Source organism: Lactuca serriola, chromosome 2, assembly GCF_051521515.1.
Source record: "Lactuca serriola cultivar US96UC23 chromosome 2, Lser_US96UC23_V15, whole genome shotgun sequence".
Taxonomy (NCBI): Eukaryota; Viridiplantae; Streptophyta; class Magnoliopsida; order Asterales; family Asteraceae; genus Lactuca; species Lactuca serriola.
This window is the reverse complement of record NC_136409.1, coordinates 233641612-233658527: the sequence shown is the minus strand read 5'-3', so window position 1 is coordinate 233658527 and position 16916 is coordinate 233641612. Positions and strand designations below refer to the sequence as shown.

General features: G+C 38.3%; 2 protein-coding genes across 13 annotated transcripts; both read left to right on the top strand.

Moving 5' to 3' along the window:
• The first annotated feature begins 12444 nt into the window (after positions 1-12444).
• LOC145090189 (uncharacterized) lies at positions 12445-13099 on the top strand. Its single transcript, XM_079028518.1, has 2 exons — positions 12445-12675; positions 12791-13099. Exons 1-2 carry the CDS (start codon positions 12445-12447, stop codon positions 13097-13099), a joined length of 540 nt encoding a protein of 179 aa, XP_078884644.1.
• A 748-nt stretch (positions 13100-13847) lies between these two features.
• On the top strand, positions 13848-16257 carry LOC145088900 (uncharacterized). Of its 12 annotated transcripts, none has more exons than XM_079027356.1 (5): positions 13914-14000; positions 14526-14724; positions 14814-14868; positions 15460-15502; positions 15669-16257. In XM_079027356.1, exons 2-5 carry the CDS (start codon positions 14650-14652, stop codon positions 16132-16134), a joined length of 639 nt encoding a protein of 212 aa, XP_078883482.1. In that variant the 5' UTR covers positions 13914-14000; positions 14526-14649; the 3' UTR covers positions 16135-16257. The 12 variants fall into 12 exon arrangements, with proteins under 12 accessions (XP_078883485.1, XP_078883486.1, XP_078883482.1 ...); XM_079027365.1 differs by having other exon boundaries at positions 13916-14000; positions 14526-14653; positions 14817-14868; XM_079027361.1 differs by having other exon boundaries at positions 13916-14000; positions 14526-14653.
• The last annotated feature ends 659 nt before the right edge of the window (positions 16258-16916 follow it).

The window sequence follows — 16916 nt, the reverse complement described above, 5'->3', positions numbered from 1 at the left end:
TCGGGTTCCCTAACAAAACTCGACGGGTTCACATGCATACGAAACTTTGGGGAAATTCATCCGACTCGCCGAGTTGTTCTTCAACTCGTCGAGTTGCATGACAATCTTCATCGAACTCGCCGAGTTGTTCAACTAACTCGTCGAGTACACAACTATCTTCATCTGACTCGCCGATTCATTCTTGTGACTCGCCGAGTCCAATCAGTCCATTTTCTATACAGACTTATTTTGAGCCATGCAGTGGCTCCAAATCACAAATCTAGGCTTTTAGGGCATACTTATCACGTAAAGTTGCAAACTTTACATACAATCATTGCCTTAAAGGCTCTAAATGTCAAAAATAATCTCTTAATGAAACTTCATGCCCAAAGGGGACCTCACACATGGCCAAATCCGAGACTTTATGATGCTATGACTCAGAGAGGGTTTAGATCTGAAGTTACAACTTTAGATCTAGCCTATAACTCAACTTTTCAACCTTCAAAATCCATAAAAACCCTAGAACTCAAACAATATGAAGGGTTTACAATAGAAATGGTGATTTGGTACCTTTTGAGGATGATAACTGCCAATAGTGCTGTTCCCACACTTTATTTGTTCCGAATTCCTCTTCCCCCAAGCTTTCTCTTCCCAAAGTTCTTCTATTCAATCTTCACACACAAACACACAAGGTACACACACACACTTGAATCAGGCTCTCAGGGCTCTCTAAGACTGTAAAGAGGCCCAAGGGAGGCTAAGGTCCCTTTAAATAAGGGTGCAAACCCCAGAAACTAGAGTTTCATTTGCTAGCTCCTACTCGTCGAGTCCTACTATGGACTCGCTGAGTAGATCACTTAATCCGTGATCCCACCCGTTGCTACTCGCCGAGTAGTGCGACCAACTCATCGAGTAGGACCAAAACCAAGAAATTCTTATTCAAAACATTACCTGAGAATCGGGGCGTTACATCTCTCCCCCTCTTGAACTAGACTTCATCCTCGAAGTCCTCTGGAATAAATAACATCGGGTAATGCTCACGCATCTCCGCCTCCGGCTCCTATGTCCATTCAGATCCCCTTCGATGTTCCCACTGTACCTTCACTAACGGTATTTCCTTGTTTCGCAAAATCTTCTTCTTCCTTTCCAAAATAGCCACAGGCCTCTCCACATAATTCAGGCGCTCGTCCACCTGAATGTCATCCAACGATACCACCGCCTCCTGGTCCATAACGCACTTTTGCAATTGCGAAACATGAAATGTGTTGTGGATCCGGCTAAGCTCCTTCGGAAGCTCTAGCCTATAAGCCACCTTGCCGATCCTGGCAATAATACTGAAAGGCCCGATGAAACGAGGACCCAATTTTCCCCTCTTCCTGAAGCGAATCACACCCTTCCAGGGCGAGACCTTCAGGAGTACCATGTCACCCACCTGAAATTCTAACTCCAATCTGCGTCGGTCGGCATAACTTTTCTGCCGACTCTGAGCGGTCTACAGCCGTTGTCTAACCTGTTGTATCATCTCGGTAGTTTGCAGAACTACCTTAGTCCGACCTATCACTCTGTGCCCAACCTCACCCCAGCAAACTGGGGTTCTACATCTCCGACCATACAACAGCTCGAAAGGCGGGGTGCCAATGCTAGAATGATAGTTGTTGTTATAGGCGAACTCCACAAGCGGTAGGTGGGAATCCCAACTCCCACCGAAGTCAATGATGCACACCCTCAACATATCCTCGAGGGTATGAATGGTCCGCTCACTCTGTCTGTCAGTCTGCGGATGGAACGTCGTGCTGAAATGCAGTCTCGTGCCCAGTTCTTCATGGAACTTCTGCCAGAAACGGGAAGTAAACCTGACATCCTGATCGGAAATAATGGAGATTGGGACCCCATGGCGAGAGACAATCTCGCTGACGTACAGATCGGCCGACTTCTCAGCCGACGAACTCTCCCGGATGGCTAAGAAGTGGGCACTCTTGGTCAACCGATCCACGATGACCCATATAGCATCGAACCCCCTTGCCGTCTTCGGCAATTTCGTAATGAAATCCATCGTGATCTGTTCCCATTTCCACATGGGAACCTCCAGAGGCTGCAGCTTACCATGCGGCCTCTGATGCTCGGCCTTGACCATCCTACAGGTCAAACACCTCTCAACATACCAAGCGATATCTCGCTTTATACCTGTCCACCAATAGCTCACATTCAAGTCGCGGTACATCTTAGTGGCACCCGGGTGAATAGAAAAATGAGACTTATGAGCCTCCTCCATCACTGTCTGCCTGACCCCTCCGGTCATCGGAACCCAAACCCGAACGTATCGGATCAATAGCCCGCGGCTATCCTGAACAAACCGAGCGCTTTCGCCCTTAATCCTCTCCAGCTTCCAATTCTCCGATCTCATACCCTTGACCTGAGTGTCCCCAATCAAACTCACGAGCGGGGAGTCCACCTCTATCCTCATACACCTTGATGGGGTAGAAGACCCAGCAGACTTGCGGTTCAAAGCATCCGCAACCACGTTCGCTTTACCAGGATGGTAAAGGATCTCGCAATCATAGTCCTTGACCACATCTAGCCACCTGCGCTACCTCATGTTCAGGTTCGGCTGATCCATGATGTGTCTCAAACTCTTGTGATCCATGTATATCGTACAACGGATCCTGTACAGATAGTGTCTCTAAATCTTGAGGGCGAAAACCACCGCCCCCAACTCAAGATCGTGCGTAGGGTATCTCGTCTCGTGCGACTTCAGATGCCGCGATGCATAGGCTATCACCCGTCCCCTCTGCATGAGAACTGCTCCTAATCCTGTGATGAATGCATCACAATATACCACAAAATCCTCAAATCCCTCGGGGAGTGTCAACACCGGCGCCTCACCGGCGCCTCGCATAAACATCGCCGAAGTGTCTCAAATGCCCTCTGCTGCTCCGGGCCCCACCGGAAATCTACCCCCTTACTCATTAGACGAGTGAGGGGTACGACAATCTTGGAGAAATCGTGAATGAATCTCCGATAATACCCTGCTAAACCCAAGAAACTCCTAATATCTGAGGGAGATTTCGGAACCTCCCACTGCATAACTGCCTCCACCTTGGCCGGATCAACCAAAATCCCCTCTTGGTTAACGAGATGTCCGAGGAACTGGACCTCTCGTAACCAGAACTCACACTTCGAGAACTTAGCATATAGCCGTTCTCGCCTCAGAACCCCCAGCAGCTCCCTGAGATGCTCCTCATGCTGCTCTCGGGTCTTGGAATACACCAAGATATCATCTATGAACACAATGACCGAGCGATCGAGCATCGATCTGCAGACTCGGTTCATCAAATCCATGAACACTGTCAACGTGTTGGTGAGCCCAAACGGCATCACCACAAACTCGTAATGACCATAACGAGTCCGAAACGCGGTCTTCTCCACGTCTTCCTCCCTCACCCTGACCTGATGATATCCGGACCTCAAGTCGATCTTGGAAAACCAAGATGCACCCTGCAGCTGATCGAAAAGATCATCTATCCTCATAAGTGGATAACGGTTCTTCACCGTTAACTTGTTCAAATCCCTATAGTCGATGCACATCCTGTGCAAACCGTCCTTATTCCTAACAAAAAGGATTGGCGCTCCCCAGGGTGAACTACTCGGACGAATGAACTGCTTACCCAGCAGTTCCTGCAACTGAGATGATAGCTCCTGCATCTCAGGTCGTGCTAGACGATACGACACCTTGGCGATAGGGGCCGCACCCGACACTAAGTCAATCATGAACTCAACCTGCCTCTCCGGAGGCACTCCGGGTAACTCGTTCAGAAACACATCAACAAACTCCCTCACCACCGACACCTCTAAAACTGAGGGTTGCTCCCTGACCTGCGTATCTACCACATACGCTAAATAACCGGCACACCCATGCTGAATATATTGTCGGGCCCTGGCCGCCGAACAGAACCCCGATCCCAATCTGGTGCCCTCACCGTAAACCACGAGTTCTCCCCCACTTGGGATTCGAACCACCACTCACTGTCCCTCACAGTCGATCATAGCGCCAAAACGGCTAAGCCAATCCATCCCTACGATCACGCACACTTCCCCCATGGGGATAGGAATCAAATCTATCGAGAAGGACACCCTGAAAATCTCCAACTCGCATCCCTGGTAGACCAAAGAAGCAGAAACCCCATGCTCGTCGGCGATCGAAACTCGCAAGGGACACTCAAGATCATCCATCGGCGCACTGAACCCGCTAGAAAAGGTCTGAGATACAAATGACCGACTCGCCCCCGAGTTAAATAATACTAAAGCAGGCAACGGATTTACTAAAAATGCACCTAAACACAGGTACAACCAATAAGCATAAGACAATTGAAATAACTGAGACAGAGAATAGAAACATACCAGCGACCACATCCGGTGCTGCCTTGGCCTCCTCGTCCGTAAGCTGGAAGGTGCATCCCTGAGCCTTCGAAGGCTCCACCTTGACCGGCCTCACATCTCCAATCCTCACAGCAGCTGGCGCGGAACCCTGCGCTAGCTTGGCAACGAGCTGCGGACAGTTGGTCTTCACATGACCAACCTGATGACAATGGTAACAAATCCTCGTATCTGTTGGAGGGGCGGACTGACGGCAGTCCCTGGCATAGTGCCCCTCCTTGCCACATTTGTGGCACCCACCTCCTGCTCGACAATCCCCCGCATGAACCCTGCCACACTTTCCACAAGTGCGGCTCTGCTGACCCCCAGACCGTGTATCAGCGGTCTTAAACCGCTTAGGTGCCGGCTGAGACTGTGTCGGGACCTGACGCTGCTCCCTCAGCTGCAGCTCAATCTCTAACTCACGCCGCCTCGCGGCCTCCTGAAGATCCAAGAGCGTATCACAACGCTCTGTAGCCACAAACTGTCGGATGTCCATCTTGAGCATACTTAGACAACGAGTCATCTTAGACTGCTCCGACGCAAACTCCGGGAAAAACATTACCCTCTCCGTGAACATCCGGGTAATCTCCATCACAGACTCCCCATCTTGTCTCAAAGTCAAGAACTCCTGAGCAAGCCGCTCCCGCTCGACACAAGGGAACGTAGCGGGTGCAGAACATCTCCCGGAACTGCTCCCATGTAACCGCGGCTCGCTGATCGTCGGTGTATGACCCTGTCCTTAATCTCCACCAGTCCTTTGCCCCGAGCCTCAGCAGGTTCAGGGCACATCTGACCTTCTGGTCAGCAGGACAAGAGCACATGAAGAAACAGCCCTCCACGTCAGACAACCACCTCATAGCCCGAATAGCATCCTGCGTACCATCGAATGTTGGGGGCTTCGTATTATCGAAGTCCCGGTACTGGAAAGCCCTGTCGGCTCCTTCTCCAACCCCTGCCGCAGATACAGCCGAAACAGATGCAACGGCTGCAGTTTATGCCAGAGCTGCATATCGCTCATCAAAGTACTCATCCATCGCGGTCTTGATCGACCCGAACATCTCTGGTAGTTGTGCACGGAAAGCCGCAGCGACCTCATCGTGCAGAATCTCTCGGATCCTGGCATCCAGCTCCTCAGTCCCTATCTGAACCACAGGCTGAGGTGCCCTCCATCTCCCGATCCTGACCCCGACCCGGATCCCGATCCCAATCCAGATCCAGTAGCAAAGCGTCTCGTCACCACCATACTGAAAAATATACTTAAGACATCAGATACACAACATAATATCGGGAGACCAATACCCTCAACCCTAGGGGTTGTGACTTCCTTGCTACGCGTATGGGTCCTGTGCTTTCAGTAGTACGGGCCCATACTACCTTCCAAACCTACCCATATTTTGTCTCAAGTATCACCACAACGCCCTAACACTATAATCAACATAATATGCGCTCAACCCTCACTACTAGGGGACATCGCCTATCTCACAACTGATCCCATCGCTCCACACAACCCACACATACATGAAACTTCCATCAGCCTCTACAGCGCTAGTTTATGCCAGCCGCACATAGCGTTGGACCCGATAGACTTTCAAATACCCAATCCTACCCTAAGGTCGAATCAGACATTCTCAGGCTATAAGATCTTGACTATACACAGTCGTGATGCATACCCTAAACATCTACAGTTATGGTGTCAATTCCACAAACAAGAAACCCTAGGCTAATAGGCATCATATACAATCATGCAAGTCTATCATGCGATTCCTGAAGATCCCTAGCCTAGTACTAGCATGTTGTTCTAACATATCTTAATATAAAATATCTGTATGGTATTTTGGGGTTTACTTACAGGCTCCGGCTGATCCTACCCTGTGCATCCTCATTCCTTTATTTGAAAACCATATTTTAAAACTTACTTTCCGAAAATCTCCTTGGTTTGAGACTGGATCCACATAAGTGCTTCTCCAATTCACTCAACCAAGGCTCTGATACCAACTTGTAACACCCACAAAATTCAAGCCAAATTTTAACTTTTTAAATTAACAAAATAAACCACAATTAATTGTTTACAAAACATTTCCAAAACAATGTTCATCAGAGTGTCCCAAAACTAGATCATAATGTAAGGATGAGGAGCGGTACGGTCACGCCTTTGCCTTCCCACGATCTCCTGAAGAACCTGAAACAATAAACTGAAAACTGTAAGCCCAAGGGTTTAGTGAGCTACCCCCAAAATACCAATACCACACTGAGATATCATATCTCCAATAATCAATCGACAACATGCATACTGGGCCATCGGCCTGACTGGACCGCCCTATTGGGCCTACAGTCTAACAGAACCTATACAGAGCCTTCGACATGACTGGACCGCCACGTGGGCCTACAGTCTCCTCGGACCACTCATAGAGTATATTGGCCTTCAGCACAAAGCAGGACCGCCTCAACTCAACCAACAAGCAATTAACCATTATGCATAACTAACATATACAAGTATCAACATGTCTATCATACTGATCATCAACCATAATAATCACACAAGACTAGAGCACCTATCTAGAAGGCCACTAACATACAAATCCCTAAGGATCATAAGATATAACATACTGTCTATCCTGAACCCGATCCATCGGATCATAATCACATAATCATGACACAGTCATATTAACTGAGGGCCGGCCTTGGTTCCTTAGACCCTTTCGATATAGTGAGGATAACTCACCTCGCAATGTTGACTCGCAAAAATAAGCTCCAAGCCTGGGATCACTGTCACGAACTCCACCACCTATATTTATCACGAACCACACACGTAAATCCCCAATCTTTCTAATTGTTCTCAAAGTCAACTGATCAACCCATGATCAATAGTCAAGGTCAACAATCAAGGTCAACAGTCAATGTTGACCTGACTCGCCGAGTTCTCTCGGCTACTCGCCCACTCGCCGAGTCATGGAGTGACTCGTCGAGTTGCCCCCCCCCCCTTTTTATCGATCAGACTCTAAGGCCACTCATCGGGTTCCCTAACAAAACTCGACGGGTTCACATGCATACGAAACTTTGGGGAAATTCATCCGACTCGCCGAGTTGTTCTTCAACTCGTCGAGTTGCATGACAATCTTCATCGAACTCGCCGAGTTGTTCAACTAACTCGTCGAGTACACAACTATCTTCATCTGACTCGCCGATTCATTCTTGTGACTCGCCGAGTCCAATCAGTCCATTTTCTATACAGACTTATTTTGAGCCATGCAGTGGCTCCAAATCACAAATCTAGGCTTTTAGGGCATACTTATCACGTAAAGTTGCAAACTTTACGTACATGCATTGCCTTAAAGGCTCTAAATGTCAAAAAATAAGCTCTTAATGAACCTTCATGCCCAAGGGGGACCTCACACATGGCCAAATCCGAGACTTTATGATGCTATGACTCAGAGAGGGTCTAGATCTGAAGTTACAACTTCAGATCTAGCCTATAACTCAACTTGTCAACCTTCAAAATCCATAAAAACCCTAGAACTCAAACAATATGAAGGGTTTACAATAGAAATGGCGATTTGGTACCTTTTGAGGATGATAACTACCAATAGTGTTGTTCCCACACTCTATTTGTTCCGAATTCCTCTTCCCCAAGCTTTCTCTTCCCAAAGTTCTTTTATTCAAGCTTCACACACACAAGGTACACACACACTTGAATCAGGCTCTCAGGGCTCTCTAAGACTGTAAAGAGTCCCAAGGGAGGCTAAGGTCCCTTTAAATAAGGGTGCAAACCTCGGAAACTAGGGTTTCATCTGCCAGCTCCTACTCATCGAGTCCTACTATGGACTCGCCGAGTAGATCACTTAATCCACGATCCCACCCGTTGCTACTCGACGAGTAGTGCAACCAACTCGTCGAGTAGGACCAAAACCAAGAAATTCTTATTCAAAACATTACCTGAGAATCGGGGCGTTACAAATTAATTGACTTTCATTCATGCTATGTTTGCACCAAATGAAGGTACAATTTTAAAAGTTGTTATTTTTGAATGTGAATTTATGATTTAGAAATAATTTTGTTATTTATTTCACTTATGATCTTGGAATAATTTTGTTATTTAACAAACACCACATTTATTTTTTAATTTCAGACATACATTATAGACTTCTATTTGTAGCAATTGTTTGCATTTGACTTTGAATTTGGGTGTTTCTGATTCCTATTCTAAAGTAGGCCAGTCTGTTATTGTGATTGTGCTTAGTGAAGATCTTAATTCCGGTTGATTCCAGGTTGCTTATTCATTGATATTTCCAGCCTTGCAGGAGGACGATAACAACACAATTCAAATTTCACAAATCAAATATTTACAAAAACAAATACAAATACAAAAAATTTCAATCATATTATTATTACCTGAAGTAAAACCTGAAAGATTGAGGTTTTGTTAGCTGACCATATTTCAAGAATGTTACCCATAGCTTTAGATTCTTCCATATCTGAAGAAAACAATAAATGATTAATTTTGGTAGATAAGCAATATACATTACTACCTATAGCACATTTCAAAATACAAGCTTATTTTGGGCCAATGATTCCTCCGGGAGTTAGAGAAACAGTTATTGATTTAGTGGTTTAAGAGCAAAATTAATATATATTGCTATAAAAGTGTAACAACAATTTTTTGATAGTAGGATGTTATAATAGGAATAGATAAAGGTATGATACTTTAAAAAACTAATCAATATAAGTGCATTACCATTTTTGGCCAATTATCATTTGCCTAGGCTACACATACCACCTACATGTCAATGTAAAAATATTGGTTATAAAATACTAAATATTGTGTATTGTATATGTTGATTAAAAGATATGTTAAATAATAAGAAATATAAATCAAAAAAACACAAAAAATATTATCTCAACTAGATATCATCTTAGGGTTGCCATCTTTTAATGAAGAATTGTATATTAACATATTACATTTTGCATCTAATTTCACCACTCTAAATTAAAAGTAAAATACTCTATTGGAAAAAAATGACAATAAGATGTTATCATAATCAAATAAATAAAAGTAGCATTGTTATTTTTCATTTTAACCCTTCTGCATAAAATCCTAAATAAACATCTATACATGCACTTATACATCAAGTTATAAGAGTTTTAATAAACTATATCATCAATCAATCATTTGAATCGTATTAATAATACACTTCGTTGTCAAAAAAGGGGAGCAGTGTCCACTTCTCCAACTGGCTATCTGAAAGCAAAAAGGGAAAACCATTCCTTTTTCAATAATGGAGTTTGGAATATTTCCCTTCCTAACCTTTTAATCTAATTAACTATTCATCTGTATTATAAATACTTAAATAGTATAATATCTAATGTGATATATAGATAATAAATAATTATCAATAGCCGAAATAGACCATTAGACAATTAGACATGGTTTGGTGCATAAAATAACTCACTTTTTAAGTTTATTACATTTCAATGTCCGTTGTCCTTGGCTATGGTATATTGCAATCCAATATAACTTATATGGATTTCTGCAATTGGTTACATACCATTTTTTTTGGCCTGCAAGATAATGAGGCAGTAGTAAAAACTAAGTGATTTTGATTGGAATAAGGATTAAAGGTATGCAAAAAGATAAAGTTTGATTAAAAATGAACAATGATTTAAACTAATATAAGTAGCTTGAAACATAGTGACCCACATAAACATGGATTCTTGATCACAACTGAAATATGGATCAGATATGAATTATCTGTATTATACATAAAATTGAAGACCTTACTATACAATGATACAAATCTCATATAATATATAAGGTATATCAAATAAAGTAAATGTTTTATTTACTCATATGATCCCCTGAATAATCATTAACGAGATTTTGTCTAAAATTTAGGAATTTCAAAATTCAAATGTTTAAACAAAGACTCAAGTTTCAAAAATCGAACCAAAACCATTTCTACCTTATTGTGTTTCCGCTATTAACGAATGTGAGTTTATTCTTTTGAACGGCTTGAGTTGTCGCTTATATCTTCAGATACAACATTTCTGGAACAAAGAAAAACAGGTAAAATTTCTTCGACATAATCTATTAACTGTTAAAAAAACTAAGATTAACCATCAATTGATCATCTCTTACCTTGAATCTTGCTTTCTTCAAATCCCAAAGTTGCGTTCAACCAGTCTCTGAGTTCGACATCGGGTATTACTCAATGTAAGCTTTTCTTCACTTCACATTTATAATCGGTGGTGTATTAGTATCTTCCTTCATCGATATACATGGATAAACGTTGACACCCTTTAAGAAATCGAATGGTGGTTGTGAAAATGTGTATGTAATCGAAATTTTGGGTTTTTTGTTTCATCGTTTGTGTTACAACAAAAGGGGAAGGGGAACGTTTGGGGAATAATGATAACTTTTAGGTGGGTTTTATTATAAACTAAAAATTATGAATAATCATTAAAATGGTTAAAATGAAATTTATTTAATTTCTCATGTATTCGATTTTACTTTATGCATAAACACGGTTTTAAATGTAAAGCTGAATATCTTAAACATTTGAAAACATTAGCTGTAGTGGAATTTCCATTATATATATATATATATATATATATATATATATATATATATCGAGGGGTAGTGGAATTTCCATTGTATTATCAAAATCGAGCCTGAACAATGATAAAAATACGTTATATTTGGATAATAAAAAATCCAACGCAAACTCTAACATATCTATCCATCAAAAATCACTTATTACACATGTTTCTTACATATCAAATAACGGTATTGTTATTCGTTTATTTTATAATTGTTTTTGAACTATATAAATTATATCAAATTGCTAAATTCTAAAATTTAATTGTTTTTTTAATAATTAATTTTATTGGTTTTATTACTAACAATATTTCCTTTTTTCATTAGATAATAGATGTCTGCAATCGTCGTCGTCATTTAGTATCTACAGAAACGTTACATCATATAAGAAAAATCTAAACTCAGTCAAATCATTTGTATATCAACATACAACTATTCATTCTCATTCTACAAATATAAATGTTAGAGCTCATTTATCTAACATTTCAAATGATATGCATTTCTTTATAGACAGATTCTAAAACACCGCTATCTATTAACAATGATAACATTCAAACACCGCTATCTATTAACAATGATAACATTCAAACACTGCTATCTATTAACAATGATAACATTTATACAAATTCCTAACGTTATAATTTCTATTTTTGTTTTTTCAGGAAATTATATTTTTCGTAATAACATTCAAACACCGCTATCTATTAACAATGATAATCCATTGTTTGGTATTGGCATGACATCCACCGGTCGTTCAACCATCATTCAAAAATCTTTATCAATCAAGTTACCAAAAGGAAAACATCAATTAAAAAGGAAGACTACACACATATATGCTATAAATAAATTTAAATTATTTTTAAAATTTTCACCCGTGGTGTCCACAAGTTATATATATATATATATTAGTCCATAGCCTCTTTTATTTATTTGTTGAGTTTGTGCAATTCGGCAGACAAAGGATGAACTAAGAATAGGTTCGTTTTTTTCCTTTTAATGGTAATATTTATAATTCATAATTATTAGTACTTTTTATAATCATCGGTATTTTTTTCTAGTTTACATTGTTATTGGTATTGCTCATTCAACATTTTGATATAGTCAATTATATTTCTTGAGTTCTTTTATCATAATTTTAATTTTTATCGAGTATTTGGTTGATTATTGTTATTTTATTTTCAGAAATTATTCCTCCTACGTATTTATTTGATAGTCAAAAACGTAAAAAGAGAAAAAGAATTGAAGAATCAACAAAGGCTAATAGTGGTTCTCTAGATAAGTTTTTCCAAAAAAAACTAAAGTTCCTTCTCAAAATCAAAATATAGTGATGATATTCCTGATAATTTGGGTGGTGTTGTTGAAGGAGATCAAATTAATGATGTTAATGTTGATAATGTTAATGTCGACGGAGATCGTGTTGATGTTGATGATGGTGATGACATTGAAGATGATTAATGATGTCAATGCTTCTCGATGTTGCTATTAACGAAGTGAATATGCTAATTGAGTACTTCAAGGAGTTTAGAGAAAGAGGGTTCTCCAAGGCGATTGATGATGCGAAGGAACTTTCTATTGAAATGAATATTGATCCGTATTCTCTCAAAAGCGGCCGGTTAGTAGAAAAAAAACAATTTGATGAGAATTCAAGTGATCAAAATGTTGTATTTTTAGCCGAGGAGAACTTTAAAGTTAATTACTTTTTTATATATTGTTGATCAAGCGAATGCTTCTCTTAAAACAAGATTTCAACAATACAAAGAGTATGAAAATATTTTTGGTTTCTTGTTTCCAAAAAAATTGAAGAAATTTGATGACAAAAATCTCAAGTCATGTTGTAGCCGTCTCGAAGCCGCACTTAAGTCTGGTGAACTGCAATCAGATATCGATTCTCATGAACTTTATATGGAGTTAAAGCTGCTTGATATGTTTTTACCGAGTGAAATTATGAGCCCTATTGATGTTTTAAAGTATATGAAAAAAGTCGATTGTTTTTCTAATGCAATTATTGCCTACAGAATCTTGTTGAATATTCCTGTAACGGTCGCGTATGCAGAAAGAAGTTTTTCAAAGCTAAAGTTGTTAAAGTCCTACATACGGTCCACAATGTTATAAGAAAAATTTAATGGATTGACGACAATAGTTATTGAGAAAGATATATTAGAGACTATTGATTATGAAGAGTTAGTGAACAATTTTGCTTCCAAAAATGCTAGGAGAGTCTCGCGATTCATGTAGTTGTCTAAGATTATCTATTATATGATCATTTTTTTTGTTTTGCTTCATATTATAATAGTTATGGAATAATTAATGAATTTTTACTATTAGTAATAAATAAATATATATATTTAGGGGCCCATTTTTTAGTTTGCATCGGGTCCTAAAATCAACGGACCGACCGTGGTATAACATGAATAATTTTTAGATTTAAAGTCAACAAATCCAACTTCTTAACGTTAAAGTTATATGTTTTTTTTTGGAAATTTTATATTAGCCACATGCCCCCATGATCCAATGCCTAATATTTTTCATGAATAATGGCCTTAAAACATAGGTTATTTTTCAAATAAATCATGCCCTCAACGTTGTGGCATATGGTCAACTCAGATAATATAATGATTTTTTTTCAAATTATCCAAAATTAAATTTGAAGAATGATTTAAAGTTTAGATAAAAATGATAAATTACCGATATTATCTTTGTATGTTTCATTTTCAATATTATTTTTTTAACTTATTAATCTACTTATTTTTTTTTTTTTTGTTTTATCAAATAATTTATTTAGAATCAAGAAAGATTTATATAAACTCACAAGGGAGTGAGGGACGAAGAATATATGTGATTGGTCGATTGGGTACCTGTTTCACAGTTCAATGGGCCTCGGCCCAGTGGATAGGGTTTGATGTTACGCCTTACGCGTATAAAAATTGATTCATCTCCATCTTAGGGTTGCAGTACAGCGTAGAGGCGGAGGAGAAGACGGCAAATCAGGGGACGATTGCTTCACGTAATAACGGTAATCGTGAAAACCTAATCTTCCGAGTCTACTAATTTCATTACTGTGTGATTTATGATACGGATCCCGATCCCGATTCGAGGACAATGGTTTTGTTTAGTTATTTTCTAGGGTTTGTTTTCTGTGTTTCTTTTTCTTTCTGATATAAGTTTCAATGATTCATCGACTCTGAATAAACTAAGTCTATTTATTTTGCATCAAATTTAGTCATAAAGATGTTTCAAATTGATCGAAAAATTAGTTTTATGCCTTTACAAAGTTGTTTCATTTTCATTTTCATCGTAGTTTGGTTATGTTTGGTTTGAAGGCGGACAAGAAAAGTGGAATAATAATGTAAAATTTCTGTATGTGTTGAATTCACAATGGTTTTATATGCTTTTTTCATGGATATGCCGAGTAATTGGATGGAATACATAAATAAATAATCTCTTGGTAACATACTTTTGGTATTTGTTAACTTTCTTGATTGGTTTTATTCTGTTTGCTGCTATTATGGATTTTGTTTGTTCATAAACTTTATTGCAGTTTTGTTATAAGAAATAAATAAATCGTCTTGGTGTTTTTTTTTAAACATCTCCAACCATGAAGAGGCAGCTGAATAACCAATGATAAACCTTTAACATTTGATGGCATCCACAGCAACTTAAGTATGAGTACGTCAGTTTATGCTCATCTGTACACTCATACCATGAGCATATGTAATCTGCATCAATATAGCGAGTTGGTGAATTATTTATGCATATTTATATCACAAGGCATGGCTTTGGTTTTTGTTCTCTTAATTAAGATGAGCTTTCTAATTCTACTGTGCAGCAGGGTTCAAAAGTCAACAAACTGCAGATGGTTGGGGAAATGAAGAATGACTCAGGTTTGGATGTATTCTTTTGCAAGAAGTTACTGTAAATACGTTCAATTAGAATTTTAGATACACAGACACGATTCATATAAAAAAATCATGCTTTGTATTTAAAATCTTTAGAATGCAAAGTCAAATAGTTTAAAATAAACACACAGAACAAGTTAAGTTATTTAGAATCTCCATGTGGTGATGCTAACCACTTAGTTAATTATGTAATAACTTGTGCACCGGTGTTGTCTTCTTCTATGGAGAACAGAACAGCCAAAACCCTAGATTTGTCATTAATCTGACTAGGTGTAGAGTTTTCACATCCGGCTAATTTCTCTTTTTCTTCTTCTTTATACTTCTGAAGTTGTTGTTACATAGAACTCTCTCTCTCTCTCTCTCTCTATATATATATATATATATATATATATATATATATATGTTTCAAAAAGAGAAACAGTATTGAAAGAATAAGGTTTAAATCCTTTTGTTCAAAGCTTTAAGGTTTTATTAGGATGAGTTTATATTTTATTCCAAGTTTAGAGTTGTGTTTGGAAAAAATAACCAATCTACTGGGAATTGTTTGTTATGCTGAATTTAAATTCTTTGATGCAGGGAAGGTGACACAAGACATGGATCAAGGACACTGTGAATCCAGGTTACTTACTGGATATTTTAATTCTTTTTTGAATGATAATATTTTAAAAATATGGACATTAGAGATTGAAAAAGAAGTTTTACAGATTTGTATATTCTCTAAAGTTTCCATTATTTTGGATTTAATTATTTGCATTCTAAAGTTTACATTTGTTTATATTTTTCAGTACCACTTTAACTTTGGTGAACGATTTAAATAAATTAATGAGCAATGTTTGGTCTATGTCAAACATGCATGAAAGTCTTGGCGCTTGTTTAGAATATATGGATGAGGAGTTGCCAAAATATCTATGCGAGGTACATTTTCCGCCAGAGATGTTTGAGTTTGCAGAGGAGAAACCAAGATCTATCAAACCAGAGTCACTTCTACCAACTTTTAATGAAGATTTTGATGAAGATGAATTTTGCTATTGGATAGAAGATGTAGAAAGTGGTTTTGAGTATTGTGATGTCGCAGTGGATAAACAAGTAGAAGTTGTAGTCAGATGCACATTGCCACTTGAAGGAGAGGCTTTCAAATGGTGGCAAGGTATCCAAGAGCTAAGCAAGAAAGTCGATGGAAAACATTCCATTGGGTGGAATGAGATGAAAAACTTGTTTATGTCTAAATACCTTTATCCAAAGATTGTTTGATAGCTAACAAAACATCCTAAGTTTCTTTGTGACGGATTTAGAATTTGATTACACCCAAGGAAATGGAATTGCATCTATTTGGAATTTAAGGAAATTTGAAATCCTTTTGGCTTTATGTTTCAACTTTTTTGTATCTGGGAAAATTACGAACATATCGTTTTATCTTCTTTCGGCTCAAACTAAACCCATTCTAGCATATAACAAACCTCTATAACATCAGCAATGGTTAAACTTAACATTCTAGCAGTTAACAAACATCCATGATTTCTCATATAAAACTCATTCAACCTGTTATTCATTAACTAGGTGGATACATGATTAAAAAAAATATTATATATGAAGATATAAATATTAAGTATTTTTTTACAGAAAAGATTAAATATCATGTAAATATTAAGTATTAAAAAAAAATCAAAATATATATAAACAAAATGATGAATCAATAAATAATTCAATTTATATTAATAAAAAAACTATAGAAAAATAATTATATTTTGGCCATATAATCTTTTTTTAATTTGCCAATAAAAAACAATAAAGTTTAATTATTTTTTCTATGTAAACCATTTTGCCTAAAATGATAATCAACTTTGAAAAAAACATGTTAATTTTGAATTGATTAAGGAAAAATATTAAAATTTGAAAATATAAGAAAATAAATTAATATGAAACATCCCAAAAATTATGATCGAAAATTTCTTTTTAAAACATTACTAAACCATAAATATTAAATCGTTTCAACCATAACTAAATGGTTTTATAACAAATCATAGTATCTTTTC